At 46.7% G+C, this 15,715-nt stretch overlaps 1 protein-coding gene across 1 annotated transcript in view; it reads right to left on the bottom strand.

Moving 5' to 3' along the window:
* POLR1B (RNA polymerase I subunit B) overlaps positions 1-15,715 on the bottom strand; it is a 754,587-nt gene that overhangs the window by 189,491 nt on the left and 549,381 nt on the right. The window contains exon 11 of the mRNA XM_069607790.1: positions 7,817-7,987. Within this exon, the coding sequence (XP_069463891.1) occupies positions 7,817-7,987 (171 nt within the window). The remainder of the gene's footprint in view (positions 1-7,816; positions 7,988-15,715) is intronic.

Raw genomic sequence — 15,715 nt, 5'->3', positions numbered from 1 at the left:
GAGTTGAAGTCCCCTCCCATGATTAGATGCCCTTCTTGGAATGCTAAAATGGTAGGGATTAGATGCGTGATTGGGCGGGGTTGGGGCCGTAGATTGCCACTATGGTGATCGGGAGTTCATCAAACATCCCCTTGAGTAGGAGGAATCGCCCATCTGGATCTCTTTTTACAGTGATTTTTGTTAGGGGGATCCTGTCGCTTAAGAGTATTGCCACTCCCCTTTTCTTTTGGCCCGAGGTGGCGAAGTACGTCTTTCGGAACTTGTTAAATCTTACTCCATGTTCGTCTTCTTGTCGTCTTCTTGCAGTAAGTGCGTTTCTTGAAGTAATACGATGTCCCCTGCTAATTGTCCAAGCCTGTGTTCTACAGATTTCCGCTTCCGTGGTAAGTTAAGCCCTTGCACATTCCATGAGAGAATTGTTTATCTGAGAGTAAGCTTGTGTCTGTCTGCTGAATGTGATCCACCATTTCTGAATTTGTTCCGATGTTCCGGTGATGCTTCGTTGTCGCTGTCATTGATCTGTCGTGATGTGGTCTTAAGTTCTGGGCCGAGCAACTGGGACTTCCAGACCCAGAATATTCCTTTGTCTTTTCAAAGTTCCATCTCTCCTCCACCTCCCCCCCAGAACAAACATGTAGGGCGAACAGCGTCCTACTGCCACTGGGAACTGGTAGCCCTGATGCGCTTATATTGGCCAACTGGGCTGCCGAGTAAACTGTAAACTAGAGGATATGCCGTGTACCCGCACTGCCCGGGGTATCAAATTCTGTGCCCTTATGAGAGCGCGCTCCAACATGGGATTTCTTTTGGCTCCGTAAATCCGTCCATCCTGCCTCTCTGCGGACAGCACTGTTCATTGTAAAGTTCCATAGTCCGGAGTATAGATGGGTGTACTTAGCTGAATATCAATCGGGGTTGGGGTTTTTCCTACGTGGCCCTCGGGGTCTGCGACGTCGGGCCGATTTTGACCATGCTCCGTCGGAAGATTTCTTGTGCTGGGATTGGGAGGGTTCCTCAGAGTCCGACCCTCCTCCTGTTTCTCCGATGCCCATAAATTTGTCGGCCTCTTTTTGTGAGCGGATTTGTCTCTGAGACCCTTCCCAAGTGAACTTGACCGAGGTTGGAAATCCCCAAAGGTAGGTAATCTTCTTCCCCCTGAACCACTCTGTGAATGGTTTCACGGCTCGGTGTTTCTGGAGCGTGGAGTTTGCTAAGTCTTGGTATAATGATATCTTAGATCCCTGGAATGTTATTTCGCCCAATTGTCGTGCTTCGTTCATAATTTCTTCTTTGATTTGGTAGAAGTGAACTCTTACTAGGATGTCTGGTGGGAAGTTGGAAGTTGATCTCAGCATCGCCCTGTGTACCCGGTCCAATTCCAGAGGCGCTTCATCCGGCAGAGTTATGATAAATCTGAGCAGCTGGGAGACATCATTTCTTAGCTCTGCGTCTGGTATGGATGCTGGTATCCCCCAGAGGCGGATGTTGTTTCTCCGCAATCGATTTTCAGCATCTTCTTGTTTCGTTTCCAGGAGTTCACACCTTTCCTCCAGCGCCCTGATTTTATCTCTGTCGACCTTCTCCTCAAACCGTTGGTCACAAACTTCTGACTCGAGCTCCGCCGTCCTACTCTCCACCTCAATCATTCTCTTGTCTAGGGAGTTTATTTTTTTGGTTACTTCTTGTGCGCTTTTATGAATTTCCTCTGTCAGTGCGGCGAGTAGGTCCTGCAGGTCATTCTTAGTTACCATTTGCGCCGTATTGTTCGCCGGTGCTTCGTTGGCGGGAACCTTTTCCCCGGAGAGTCTCGGGCATTTCCCCTTTCTTTGAACGATCAGTTGAGGCATTGGCCATCAATGCCACAATGTCCGCTTGCTTGGATAACTTTCCACTTCTAGCCATGTTTGCTCCAGACTGATCTTTGTTTCACCCCCTTGGTGCTCTATCCGCTTGTTCACCCTGCTGCAGGGCGAAATGGGTGAATTATAAGTTGGGGTGGAGGGTGCCGCGTCAGATCAGGCAAATTCTGTGATGATTTTTGGGCCGGCAATAATGTTATGGTGAAGTTTTACATGTGGCAGCCCCGGATAATGTGCAGGGCATTGACTCTGCATTTTAGCCTTCCTCCCCACTGTGATTATGATGGGTCTGCAGCGTTCCGTGCCCCCACTCCTCACCTCTACTCCGCGATGGCTGCGGGGATTGCTGCTGGGCTGAGTATTCCCCCTTTTCCAGGGCCCAGGGGGCTCCGGTGTGTAGTGGCACCGATGTCGCTCCGTTCGCCTCGGCCTCTTTTCTATGCTTTGAGGCAGGCGGAACCACCATGTGGACTGGGCTCAGTGAAGCGCTGCTGCCCTCCACTGCGAGTGAAGTCTGCAGCGGCGGGATTCCTCCTGTGTCGCGGGGAGCTCAAACCGTTACTCCTGATGTTTCGGACAGCCAGCCTGGGATGTGTGCTGGTATCCGGGCGGGATCCTCAGGAAGGTGAGATAGGATTCGGGGGCGTCGCAGGATTAGCGGGTTCATCCCTCCTCCGAGCCGCCTCCAACCCACATACGCCTCCGCTCGCTCCGCTGCTGATCACCTCCGCCGATGGAAGGGTAGGCGTCTCCAGCCTCTCGGGGCCAGCTAGAGGACTGCGGGCACACGGCACTGATTTTTTACGGCGGTGCGGGACCGCCTGGGATCGGGCAGTTCATCGGCGGCCCTCGTATTTAGATGCCTGCCCCTCCCCCATTCCTTCGCTTCTCACGGCCCAATGGAGTGGCCGCCATCTTGCTGTAACGCTCACCTGGCTCCCACGGAGGCGCTGGTCTGGTCTGTGTTGCTGTGGCCTCTTCAAGCGTGATGCGCAGAATTCGGACCACCGATTGAACTGGACCCCCAAATCTTGCTTGTCTGGCCCGTAGGAATATCCTTCTGCAGATGAGAAAGGGGTTTAACTGTATGCAGAATAATGTGCTTGCTCCCCCCTTTCCCCCTTCGTTCTCCTCTGACTTCCTCCAAAATCCCTGGTTTAAGCTCACCTTATGGTTTGGAAGGATGAACTCTCCATCCTGCTTCTGGTGCAGGGGCGCGTGTTCGTCCAGTTACTTCACTGGTTTTAGAATGGCGTTGGCAAATCCACTTGACTTTACTGAGCGATACGCCGTAAGTATGAAGATGCAAAAGTTCAAGTGTGAGCCTCCTTTTATGTTGTCTTTTTCTGTCCTTTATTTCAGGTGCAGAACAAAGGCGATGCGTTGAGGGGTTAAATTGCCGGGGTAAATCAGGTGAGTCAGTGATGAGGGCGACCCCTCTAAATGTCTTTATAATTCCCCAGCAATGCCTTTTGTCCTTTCCCCATAGGGGCCGGGGTGCGGTACCTGCCAGAGATGTGGCGCCGACCCGAGATGTGGAATGGTTCACCAAGAATAGCCGGTAAGTAATATGGCTGAAAATCCGGCTTTCCTCTTGTGTTCCCTTGCTCACCTTTTGTCTCTTCTTCTCTCCCTTAGGTGCCGTGCAGGGATGTGGCGACCGGCACTGAGAGCCGCGATGGAGCCGGGCGGCGTCTCGGGAACAGGTGAGTGAAGCGCGGCGCTGCAGCGAGCAACGCGGTGCTTTTAAACGGAAGTCTTCCTTCAGGAATGCTGGCGTGAAGATTCCGGATGCAGGTAAGAAGGTTGAATAAGTTCTTGGTTTTCACCTTTCTCTTCTCTTCTTTCCTTACAGGTGTTCCTGGTTCGAGGCGGGCGTGGCTGGAGTCCAGGTGCAGGAGCAGACACGGTGAGCGTTCAGCTGCTGGGATGCAGAACAACGCGAAGCAAGTGTGGCTGTCCGGGCGTGGCTTAAATAGCCTTGGAAGAAGTTCCAGGTGAGTATTCTTCCACAGCCCCATCCAAGTAACAAAATAGTTCCTTCAGAAAAATAGTCCCTCCTAAGCCTCATTTGGCTTGGTTCTTCATGCAGCATGATCTGCATCAGGTGAGTGTGCAGCATGGTCTGCTTCAGGTAAGTGCACCAAACACTTCCCTTTATGAGCCTGGCGCCTATGGCGCCAGGACTGATGTCCAACATGAGCCTGGCGCCAACGGCGCCAGGACAGAGTCCAAAAAGCCCCTATAAAGGGCGGCTGGGCTTTTACCCGGGGGCGTGATGCCTGCTCCCGGGGGTGCTGGGCCTGGCCTGGTGCTCCGGGGGTAGGCATCATGACACTTGCCGCCGGGAGATCTCCGGGACCTAGGAGCGTCCGAACACGGAGAGCCGGGCACCGATCAGAGTGTCACTTTCCATGCAGCGCCCCAGTGCTTCCCCCACGCTGTGAGCCGTTCTCGGCGAGAAACGAGGGCTGGAACAGGCGATGTTACGATCCGCGCCTCGGGCCAGCCAGGAGCCTCTACGAAGCCATGCCGATCGCGGCAGCTCCCGGTGCTTATTTTTTTAAAAATAAATAGCAGTTACCGAGATGCAGCTGCAGCTTTTCTGCCTGTAGTCTCCGGTCAGCGTCCTCCGAGTCCCCGCACCAATGAAGGAAAAGCCACCCAGTGGTAGCTTTTGTTTACTACAGCTGGCTGGCTTTTCCTTCATTAGTGCCGCAAAAGCAAAACCAAGCACAGGCGGGCATCGATTTCACAAAATGGATGCCCCCATGTGCTTCCTTTTGTACATTTTGAGCTTCATTTGCTCAAAATTTTACATAGGGACTTAAAAAAAATTCAATCTATTTTTTTATTATTGCCCATTTTTTTTGCATTAAAATTGTTTGGGCGAACCATTCCTTTAACCTAATAATTATGCATTCAGAATAGCAGTCTGCTGTACTTTGGGAATAAGACCTGGTTAGTTACTTTTACATTACAATAGGTAATTCAAGGATAGTAGACCCTATTGGTCAGATCATACAGTGTCATTCAATTATAGAATCACTTAATAAACCAACCCTGTTACTAGTCTATATTGCAACATGTGTATGTTTCTTCTTTCCATTAGTAAAGGCAAAGGGTATGGGTGAATTCCCAACCACACAAATCACCTCCTCAGACTCGCAGGATTCACACAAGACTTAAGGTAAGTATTGGCCAAGCCAATACAGTGCCTTGGGAGAAAAGAAGAGCTTCTGGGTGGATGCCTTCAGAATGCAGCAGCACAGGATCCAGTCCTTGGGTTCTAGGTCTGGAGATTGAAAAAATGGACACTGAAGGTTAACCGGCATCAGTCATCAACGGGGGAGGCTTCCAACAATGGATTCTTATCAGCTTTTTGCAGCTCTGTGTATTTTTGCGCCTTTTTACAGAAGCCAGATGAAGGACAAATATTGCTGGTTGTATTCTCTTCACTCTCTCGGTCCTGCACTCTGGTGAGGGGACTTCAGGAATTCAAATGGTGTCTCTGGAAGTCCAGAAGGAGTCCACCAAAGTTAAGGAGGAAATCGGACTTCGGAAGACCATGCACTGAACACTGACTCGAGGTCCCTGCGTATTGGCATTTTGCAGCCCAGCAAGGTCAAAGCACGTCTAGGGATGGCTTGTTTTTCAGGTCTTCACAAGACTAGCGGATTCCTCTGGGTAGGAGTTGTTGCATTCAGGACCGCCAGGTCATTTGAAATGAAGGGTTACATCAGACTCCGGTTACACAGCAGGCTCTCCGGTTGCTGGAAATGGTTAAAGCCGTCTTTTCTTCACCTTCCTCTTCAGATTTGGTTCCAGTGGTCGGCTTGTCAGCAGCTTCCAGGATCAATGTATTCATCAGGAACTACAGCACAGCGTCTGCAAACTCTCCCTGCAGTTTACAGAAAGGGGCGGTCTCGTTGTCAGGAAAGCCAGCCCCTCAGTGGGAACTGGTTCATTTCAGGCAAGGTGAAAGACAAAGGGCTGAAGAGATTTTGACTCCTCCCTCACTTCCTGCCTTCTCATACAAAGGATTCTTGCTGAAGACAAAACTTCAACTAGGGTCTTTCCTGCCTAGGACGGCAGAAGAAGACCCTAGTAACAACAAGCAAACAAGAAATGGGAAAAAAGAAGGAGCCCACCATTCTAGCAGGATGGTGGCACTCCTGTGCATTACTGCGGCTGATTTGACAGTCTGCGAGTAATAAAGACTAAAAGTCATAAAAGTAGTTTCACTGCCACCAGCCATTCAAGTTAACTTGCAATTGATACCAAAATGTCATCAGGTAAGTTAGCACGGGGATACATTGCATCTTCCCAACACTCCACAAAAGGTGGGGTGAGCTGGCTCACTATATAAAATGTAAAGGGGATGAAAACCCCACTTTACCCCTTAGGGGTTCACTTAAGTACATTAAAGAGAAATAAATGGAAGCCACTGTGTTTAAAATGCTGTGCGCTGCCATAGTACTTTACTTAACTGCAACTTCAATCACACACTATGTAGAGACAAACGTCACCCACAAAAAGAGTAAAAGACTAGTTGAGAGGGGAAAAAGATTCCCCTCCACCTAGGGACATAGAAAAATAATTACCAAGTCCAAGAAAAAAGGTCTGGGGTTGACACAGGTGAGGAAGATGATTTACATTTATGAAAGTCTTACCTAATAAGGCCCCATACTCTTCTAAAGTTCGTGAAATTGAACTTATGAATGGTTCTCATCTTTTGAACTGCATCTGCATTACTTACCTGTTTTACATGGAAAGTTATTTGATGATTTATAGTTGATGAGCATGCTGGTGATTGTATATATTTGTATTATAGAGTGTTGTGTGATACTACTACCTGCTAATTTAATTTTACATTGTGTTCAAAAGGCCTAAATAAATAACTATTTTTAGAACTGGCTGTCTAAACTGTATCATTCTCTCTCATTCGGTTTGGACTCAATGAGGGCCCCTGAACAGGGTCATACTCTCCTGAGATAAAGCCTTGACTGCCCCCCTATTGCTACCTTGATTGGGTTTTGGCTAAACTCTCAGAGAGCTCCCTGTTCACCATAACTAGGGTGACCATCTAAAATGTGTCCACAAGGTCAGATTCTAGAAATCCATATTAACAGGAAGACTGAGGAAAAAAGAGTACATGCTGGAAATTGTGGGAATAGTACCAAGGCCACTGAGCAACAGAATATACAGGAGAAAAACGTTGCGTGGTGGAACTCTTAGTAACAATTCCTGGAGTCACTGAGAAGTTCAAGAATAAGAAAATGATTACTGAAAGGATAGACCTAGATGTTAGCATTTGTAGCAACAGCTCAAGATAAAGTATTGGAAGGGAAGTACCATATGCTGGAATTTGTGACAATGGCCCCGGTAGGCACTGATCAAGAGAACCCTGAAAGGGATGCAGTACATGCTCGAAGGGGTAAGGAGATATCCTAGGGCTATCAAGGCAACAAAGCAAAATATAACTGTTACAAGTGGGAACATGGAGGCAAAGATCCCAAAATTCCTTAAAAGTAAAAACGGTTTCATGTTGGAACTTGGAAATTAAGTTTCTAGTTCTCATTTTTAATTCCGTGATTATGAGACCAAACATAGATGTCTTGTCGACCTGGCCTAAACCTTTATTAAGTTTCTTATATTTTTAACTAAGAACATTTGTCAGGTATCCGGCAGTTTGCTGCAATGGAAAAGTGACATTTATTTGATACAATGTTGTGCCATATTTGGCCAGATGTTCTTGTGGAGCCACGATTTCAACTATTCTGTCCAGCCGCTACTGTTAAAGAGTGGAATATTCAAAATACTGGAGTTCACATACAGCCCAGAAATGTTGGGCATCAAGAACATTTACGAAATACATGTGACAAATAACAAAACTGGAAACCAGGAGCATATTTTACATCTCTGTCTGAAAGACCAAAGGTTTACATTTAATTTACCTGTTCCAGGGTGCCAATCATTTCTTCTTTGCCCAGTGTCAAGTTTTGCACAGGCCGTACCATCCTGCAGGGAGTAGTGAAAAGAAATAATCCTGGGTAAAGACTAGCTTTACCAGTCATTGGTATGAGAACTACCTCCATCCAGGGTGAAACCTTCTTCTCTTGCATCACCTGTTCAAAACATGCAAATGTATTAAATAAACAATTATTGTACATAATATGAAATATATCTTTTTCAAACCTTCTTACTTGCTTCAAGCTGTTCCAAGCACCAAAAATAGTTTCATTTTCATGTTTCAGCATTCACCTATTTATCGGAAATGTTTGTTTTGCTTTTCACAGTATTGATACACTAATATTCAACCAACATGTGTGAACCACATGTATTAGTGTGCATTGTTCATTTGTAACAACCTTCCCCGCTACATCCTCCCATTTCGCCTCCTAGAGGACTACCTTGTCTTCAAGAAGGCCCTCAAAACATGGATTTTCCCTCCTGCAACCTGACCCCCCGCCCAGCCGGTCACGCCTATACGAAGATACCTAGGCTGTGACACCATGCCCACCCTCCCATGTCCCCATTTGGTCCGTGGTCTGAGTCAAGTGACTAGAAGACACCTACTCAGGTGATTCGCCCAGGGCAACCCTTTAGGGATTGAGGCAAAGGGCAGCTCACGGGTAGGCACGTTGGTCCCTGCCTGGTCCCCGAGTTGAGTCACGTGACCAGAGGACACTCGCTCTTGGTGGCTCAACCAGGTCGCCCCTGCCCAAGCAACCAGCCCTGAGCTGGGGCTGGCTCGCAGGGGCAGCTCCCATCTGCATCTTGCCCTTTTTGCCTGTGCTAGCCGGTCAACCGGCCCTCGAAATCAAGACTGGTTACTGAATCTAGGCGAATGAAGAATTTAAGTCAATGTGTGAATATAGAAGAATGTAGAATGCAGCCAATTATAGAATTCTAGAAGAATGTTGATGGTAACCTTTGCACTGAACCTAGGAGCATGTTAAAATTTTGCCTCTGAATTATAGCTAGGTGACTTAGAGTTTAGCCATCAATTTAAATCTGGGTCACTGTTAGGATGTAGACAATGCATTGGACAAAAATGGAGATTGAGGTAAATGGCGATCTTTGCTGCATTATAGTCCAGGGCCCCCCTCTTCCTTGACGCTCAAAGATCATGTCCCGGTCACGAGAGTTTAGCAAATTAGCAATTATTTGCTGTATTGGGGCACCTGTGACTTTACCATGGCTGTTCAAAAGGGAAGGCAATTCTTTGATGCAGTGCGTAGGAAGCTTAGGGAAAAAGAAATAAAGTATGCCACAATCTATACTGCGACTCTCAGTGTATGCGGTCCACAGGGAGCCCAGTTTTTCACGTGCCCAATGGAAGGATGGGACTGGGCTGAAGCAGTCAGCACACAACAAAGGAAAGAACCAAAGGGGTAGGCTATGGCCACAGAAATGGACACGGCCTCCGGAAAGGAGAAGGCAAAAGAAACCAGGGCTCAAGAAACATGAGAACCACAAGCCACAGCATGAAGAACAGATGCAACAACAAGGCCATAGACAATGGAGGAGGGAGAAGAGTCTGGAAAAGAGAAGACATGCTAAGAAAAAGCAACACGCAACTGTCGAAACTGGGGCGGAGCGGCCAGCTCGCGTAGCCCCCCCCCCCCCCTCTGCAGATCCTGGGGCCCTAAATAAGGGCTGGAATGAGCAGTAGGGGTTACTGGGGTCGACAGATACTTCATGGTGTGGGGTTGGGGTGGGGGGGGGCTACAGGGAGATCAGGGTCCAAGTCATGGGAGATGGCTGGGGGGGTGGGCAGGAGTTCAAAAGGGGAGTTAGCAGTTGTTGTTTCGGAGTTTGTTTGGTTGGCAGAACACACACCTCAGAAGGGTCCTCCAGATCAATGGGGCTCCATTTCAAATGTGGGCCTTTAAGGCCAAGAAAGGCTGGGTACATTATGTTAAAGGAAAATGGCAGGAGGTCATAAAAAAAGGGAATTGAAACGTCAGAATGACAAAATAAAAGGGGGTTGTCTTGAGGTAACTAGGCAGACATAGGGCGGATATAGTTATTTTACAAGAGACACACCTAATGGGCACTTCATGTGGCTTCCTGGGCCAGGGGCAATACTCAGTGGTTGAACACAAGGGTCACTATCGGGGAACGAGGAGAGTCGCTATTCTGGTCAGAGGCACTGTCCCCATGGAGGTGAAGGAAGTAAAAAAGAGCAAGGGCGATACGTGTTGATAGTAGGGGAACCGTGGATTGAGAGTATGTTGGTGTTGAGTGTATAAGAACCCTCGCCTCCACAAGCGGAGTTCCTGATGGAGATCCGGGTAGGTTGGCAAAATCTGGTGCATATATCACAATACTGGGCGGAGACTTCAACAATGTTGTGTGTAAGGAGAAGGAGAGAACCACACAGGGTGGAGGCATCCTGTTAATCAGGGCAAAGACCACGCTGGCAGCGGTTGCTGATGCGATTCGGTTGAAAGACATATGGAGAGAATTACATCACAGGGACAGCAGATTCTCATTTTACTCAGGAGCCTATGCAACACCTTTCTGCATAGATAATGTTGTTCTCCCTTGTTGAGAGGTGAGGGGTTACAGAAGCGGAATATCTACAAAGGGGTATCTTAGACCACGCCACGTTAACTATGAAAATAACTGGGAATTAGCCAAAGGGCCAAGGGGAGTGGAGGCTAAATGCATACTACATGACCAACAAGGTCATAATGAAGGGGTTGAAGAAATGGACAGAAGAGTACTTTACCTTAAACGAGGGAACAGTAGAAAGCAGGTACACCCTATGGGAAGCGTATAAAATGGTCCTCAGTGGAAGGGCCATGCTAGAGATTGGCCAGCACCGGAAGAACAGAAGAGGCAAAACAGCAGACCTAGAGAAAGAAATTAAGGATAAGGAGGACACGCACCCCAGAGAGAGGATGATACAATCTAAGAGGGATCTAAAGCAGGCCATTCTCTGCTTTAAAGTTTAAGCGACTGACAAGGCCAAACAAGTGCACTGGGCAGCCAGAGTTTATGGAATGGGGGACAAGGCCGGGAAAATTTTGGCATGGTTAGAAAGGAGGGTGGAAGGGTTGAGATGGATTAGGTAGTTTATGTCGAGCTGAGACAGTGGTCATAAGCGAAGGCAGCATATAGCTGAGGAACTCACCAGCTACTACCGAGATTTGTATGGGGAAAGAGTAGGACTGGAAGTGGATGGGATTAAGGAATACTTCGGGAGGGAGTCCTCACCCATGTTATAGGAACACAAGAGAGGAATTGGATAAGGAGCCCTCCATTGAGGAAATAGAAGAATCAGTTGGACAGTTGGCAATCTGGGAAGACCCCCGGACCAAACGGACTCCCCCTCAAGTGCTGGAAAAGGCTAGGAGACAGCATAGTTAAGCCAAGGCTGGAGAGGTACAAAGAAAGTAGAGATAATGGGGAACCGGCAGAAGACCTGCGGCTGGCCACCATTGTGGTAATACACAAGAAACAGAGCTGTGTTCCTCATACAGGGTGATCTCCTTATTGAAGATACTGGCAAAAGTATTGGTGAATAGATTGATACGAGTGATAGGCAGACTGATCCACTCTGATCAATGTAACTTTGTACCAAGAAGGGCCATCAGAACAAACATCAGAAGGGTCCACAATTCGCTAGAGAAGATGAAAGAAGTGAAGGGTCCACATGCTATTAGGGCACTTGACTCAGAGAAGGCCTTTTATTCTGTCAGATGGGATTTCCTCTGGGATGTAACAGGAAAGATAGGCTTTGGGTGTAAATATATGGAGTGGGTTCAATTACTGTATACTAACCCCAGAGCCAAGATCAGGGTGAACTGCTTCACGTCTAAAGCTTCTCACTCCAAAGGGGAACAAGGCAGGGATGCCTGTTGTCTCCTTTATTTTTTCTTATTGCAATTGAACAGCTCGCGGAAATCATTCGTGCAGACCAATATCAGACTGATTTTGTGTGGCTTGGGGGATGGGAAGACCGCATTTTATTGCACGCGGACAACCTATTAATATACTTGGGTGAACAGAACTAATGGGTCGCAGAGCCATTGCCATAATTCAGGAATTCCAGGAATATAGTGGTTTCAGGATTAACTGGAGCAAATCTGTTAATGTCCCAGTGAAAGATAGGGGCGAAGTAATCCTGGAAGAGCGTCCTTTGCAGATCAAAGAGGGGCTGTTCACTTACCTGGGGATTAAAATACGTAGAGAGGAACAACTATTCCTGTACAGGCTAGAGGAGGATGCAAAACATTGGCCAACCCTCCCTTGTAACCCTAATAGATGAGCTACCTTATTTAAAATGATTACGCTACCAAGATTATTGTGGTATTTAAGAATACCCTCGTAAATGTGCCCAGAATTACCTTTGCCAAAATTGATTCTTTGCTGAGAGGAATCATGTGGGGACTGGGCAATCCTCAGATAGCATTAAAGTATTTGAAAAACTCGGTGTGGGAAGGTGGTCTAGGGGGTACAAGACATGCGCAAATACTACTGGGCATCACAGCTGGTATTTGCCAACGAAATGGGTGTTTGGGGGTACAAATACAGCTCACACAAGGTTGGAGGATGATATGAGGAATAAATCCCTGATGCAGGTACTGTACAGGAGTCCGGGAGGACAAACAAAATGTACTATCAGCAGGGTATAGGATCATCGAGATAAGAAAAGAAGTTAAAGGGGCAATGGGTTACCAAGATAGCACCACTATGGGAAAACCCAAACAAACCAGACGTATATAAGATGGACAGTCAAAATAGGTGGTTTAAAAGTGGGATTACCAAAGTGGGGAACTTTCTCGAATGCGCAAAAGATAAGGCCTGAGGTTAAAGGCCAATGCACGCATACACGATTACAACGTGCAATGCAAACCCTATTAGGGAGGGAGATGAACATCCCAGAATACACACCATTTGAGGTCAATCTTTTCTTCAGAAGGAATTGGGAAGAATGCCATTACGATATTGTATCAGATGATCAGTAATTTTACATCACAGTAATTAAATAGGATTAGACCCAAGTGGGAATGGGACCTGGGAACATTGGAAGAGGAAGAATGGGTGGCGATGCAAATAGTGGTCAATGAAGCCGAAGTGGAGTATGGCTGGTGCAACTTAAGATATTACATCGGGGGTTATACTCAATGGTCAGCCTACAAAAGCTGGGAAGGGCAGCAGATGAGCTATGTCTGATGTGTAAACGTGAGGTGGGATCCTTCTTCCACTCGATATGGGGCTGTCCAAAAGATAAGGCATACTGGGATAGGGTGCTGAGGATCATGTCTCAACTGGTGGGGTGGGGGGTGGAGGGGCAGAGAGATACTGAGTTGCCCTAAAGTGGTCCTATTGCATATTCTGGGAGACACAGTGAGCTTCGGGGGTGCAAGCAATTCATCAATACAGGCCTTGTGAAGGCCAGGAGGGATCTGACAACTAAATGGGGGGCTAAGGAGATGCAGACAGTGGTTAAATGGAAGAAGGCGATGGACCACTGTAAAACCCTGGAGGAGAGGGTGTTTAAGCACAAAGGCTGCCTCTGGAAATTTCAAAAGATATGGGGAAAGTGGGATCTGGTGGGATAAAGAATTATTAGAAATGGTAAACTGGGGGACAGGATCATGAACTCCGGATATACAGGGCGCAACAAACAAGTATGCTATGTTTTGGAACGGGGAGGGGGCGAGAAGGATGGGTAGGGGCCAGAGAACGGGACACAAGATGGGAAGCAGGGGGGGAATTGAGGGGGACCTTTGCTGAATTGTTAGGGGATTAGGTACCCAAATATGCTGGGGTGTATGATTTCTCATGTAGTTTATGTTTCAAAATAATAAAAATGTTTTTTAAAAAAAACCATGAAAATACATAATAATACAACACATTAAATATGTCCCTATAAAATATCTAGATACAACCTGCATAAATACATTTTAAAATTAGATAAAAATTGCCTTTCTATGTTTAGTAATAATTTCATTATTGTGATTTAGTTCATTTAGAACCTTACACAAATGAAGATAAAAATCAATACAAATCGACTGGACAAAACAAAGGGCCTAATAACAGAAATCAACGTTAATTAATTCAAATTAGGTTAAGCAATAATAACAAAGATAACAAATGACAAATAGCATAGTTATAGCATAGTTATAAGTTAAACAAGTAGCAATAACCAGAAAAGCATTTAAACAACAGCGTGGTAGACAATGGCAAAGGCATAATTGATTAAATGTTCAAATTAGACCACAAGGTCCATAAAATCTATGAAATCTTAAGACGTAGAACGTTTTAAAATATGTCATGGATTTTCTTCCGTAATTCTATAACCTTCCAAAGATTTGTTTTTTCCTTACCCATTCCAACCCAGCAATAACATACTAAGGGCATGGGTATATTTTGTACCAATGTGGGACAAGACGACAAAAACATCTCTATCCTCCGTCCCAGCTATCTCACCAGACCAACACAGATGCCCATAGTGTGATCACGAATGGGATGATGAGATGATCGCTCCACAATATTTGTATCGGCGGTGCCGTGGTCATAAGTTTTTCCTTGGCGAAGATTGCGTCGAGGGTGTGTCCTGCTGAGTGGGTTGCCCCTTTCACCAACTGTTGCAGTTTCATGGTTGTTAGCTGTCCAATTAGTGAGTGTTGGGAGTTGGTGTGTTTTTCTTCACACCTGATGTTGAAGTGCCCCATGATTATTAGATGTTCATGCTTGATGGCTATATTGGCGATGGCTTCAATGAATTTGTCGACGAAGATTGCATCGTATGTCGGTGGTCTGTGCACCAGAATGAATGTGATGTTTTTGGATTCGCTGATAGGTGTATGACCATGGTTTTGCAGTTGATGTTGAGAGGTTCATCTGGGTGTTTTTCCGCTGTCCTTTGAATGCTATTGCGAGGCCTCATCCATTTTTATTTTTTCTGTTTACCTGAAGGCATTTGAAGTTGGTTGGGAGGCAGCTTTGGAGTGTGATTTTGTAGTTGTCGTCCAGCCATGTTTCTGTGACGAATAAAATGTCAATGCCGTTGTCACAGAGAAGGTCAAAGATCTCTGTTGAGTGTTTTGACATGGATCTTGCGTTTATTAGGTTGCAGTGCAGTTTAAAGGTGTAGTTTGGTTTGAGCTTTTTGGTCGGCGTTGTCTTCTGATTGGTGTTAAGGTTTTCTTCCAGGTCGGTCTCTAGTTGAGGTGTTGGTAGAGGTGCGTCTGTGTCGTCGAAAAGTTCTTCTAGGTTAATTCTTCGGTTTTTGTTTTCATCAGGTTCTTCTTCAAAATTTGGTGGGTGTCGAGTGGAAGTTCCTCTTGTTTTGGTGATGTAAGGTGTTATTGCGTTGATTATGTTTTTGTACTTTCTAGCGTTGTCCATTCTTCTGCGTGGTTGTGTTTGTTTGCCTGCTGTGGTTCATTCGTGTGTTGGGTTGGTTCGTTCTGGTGACTGTTTATTTGCGAGGTATGGAGTTAGGTAGAGGGATTTTTCTCCTCTCTTGGTGATGGTTCGGTTGTCATTCCTGTCTGTAGGAGTTTGTTCTGCAGTTGCGAGTCTTGAATCTCTCAGAGGAGTCCACAGATTTAGCCAGCCTTTCCATACACCTTTCAAATTTCTCCCTTGTCCATGGAGATCAGCCAGAGGGGTCCAGAGGGGGAAAGGGCTCCTCCTGGGGAACCCCTTGTGTAGAACCGGTCGGAGCCGGAGGAGCCGGGGGCCTGGAATGCTGTCGCTGCTCTGCTCTAGGTAAGCACGTTGAACTCAATGTCACTTCTTCAAATCGCGCATTCATTCATAAATAACTGCCCACACTTCTGTACAAACGGAGAATACTCGATGAACCATTGCAACCACTGACACTGCTG

This window comes from Ambystoma mexicanum, chromosome 4q (assembly GCF_040938575.1).
Source record: "Ambystoma mexicanum isolate Mex_15411 chromosome 4q, UKY_AmexF1_1, whole genome shotgun sequence".
Lineage (NCBI taxonomy): Eukaryota > Metazoa > Chordata > Amphibia > Caudata > Ambystomatidae > Ambystoma > Ambystoma mexicanum.
Note: the sequence above shows the minus strand (reverse complement) of the source record. Positions and strands in the feature narration are given on the sequence as shown.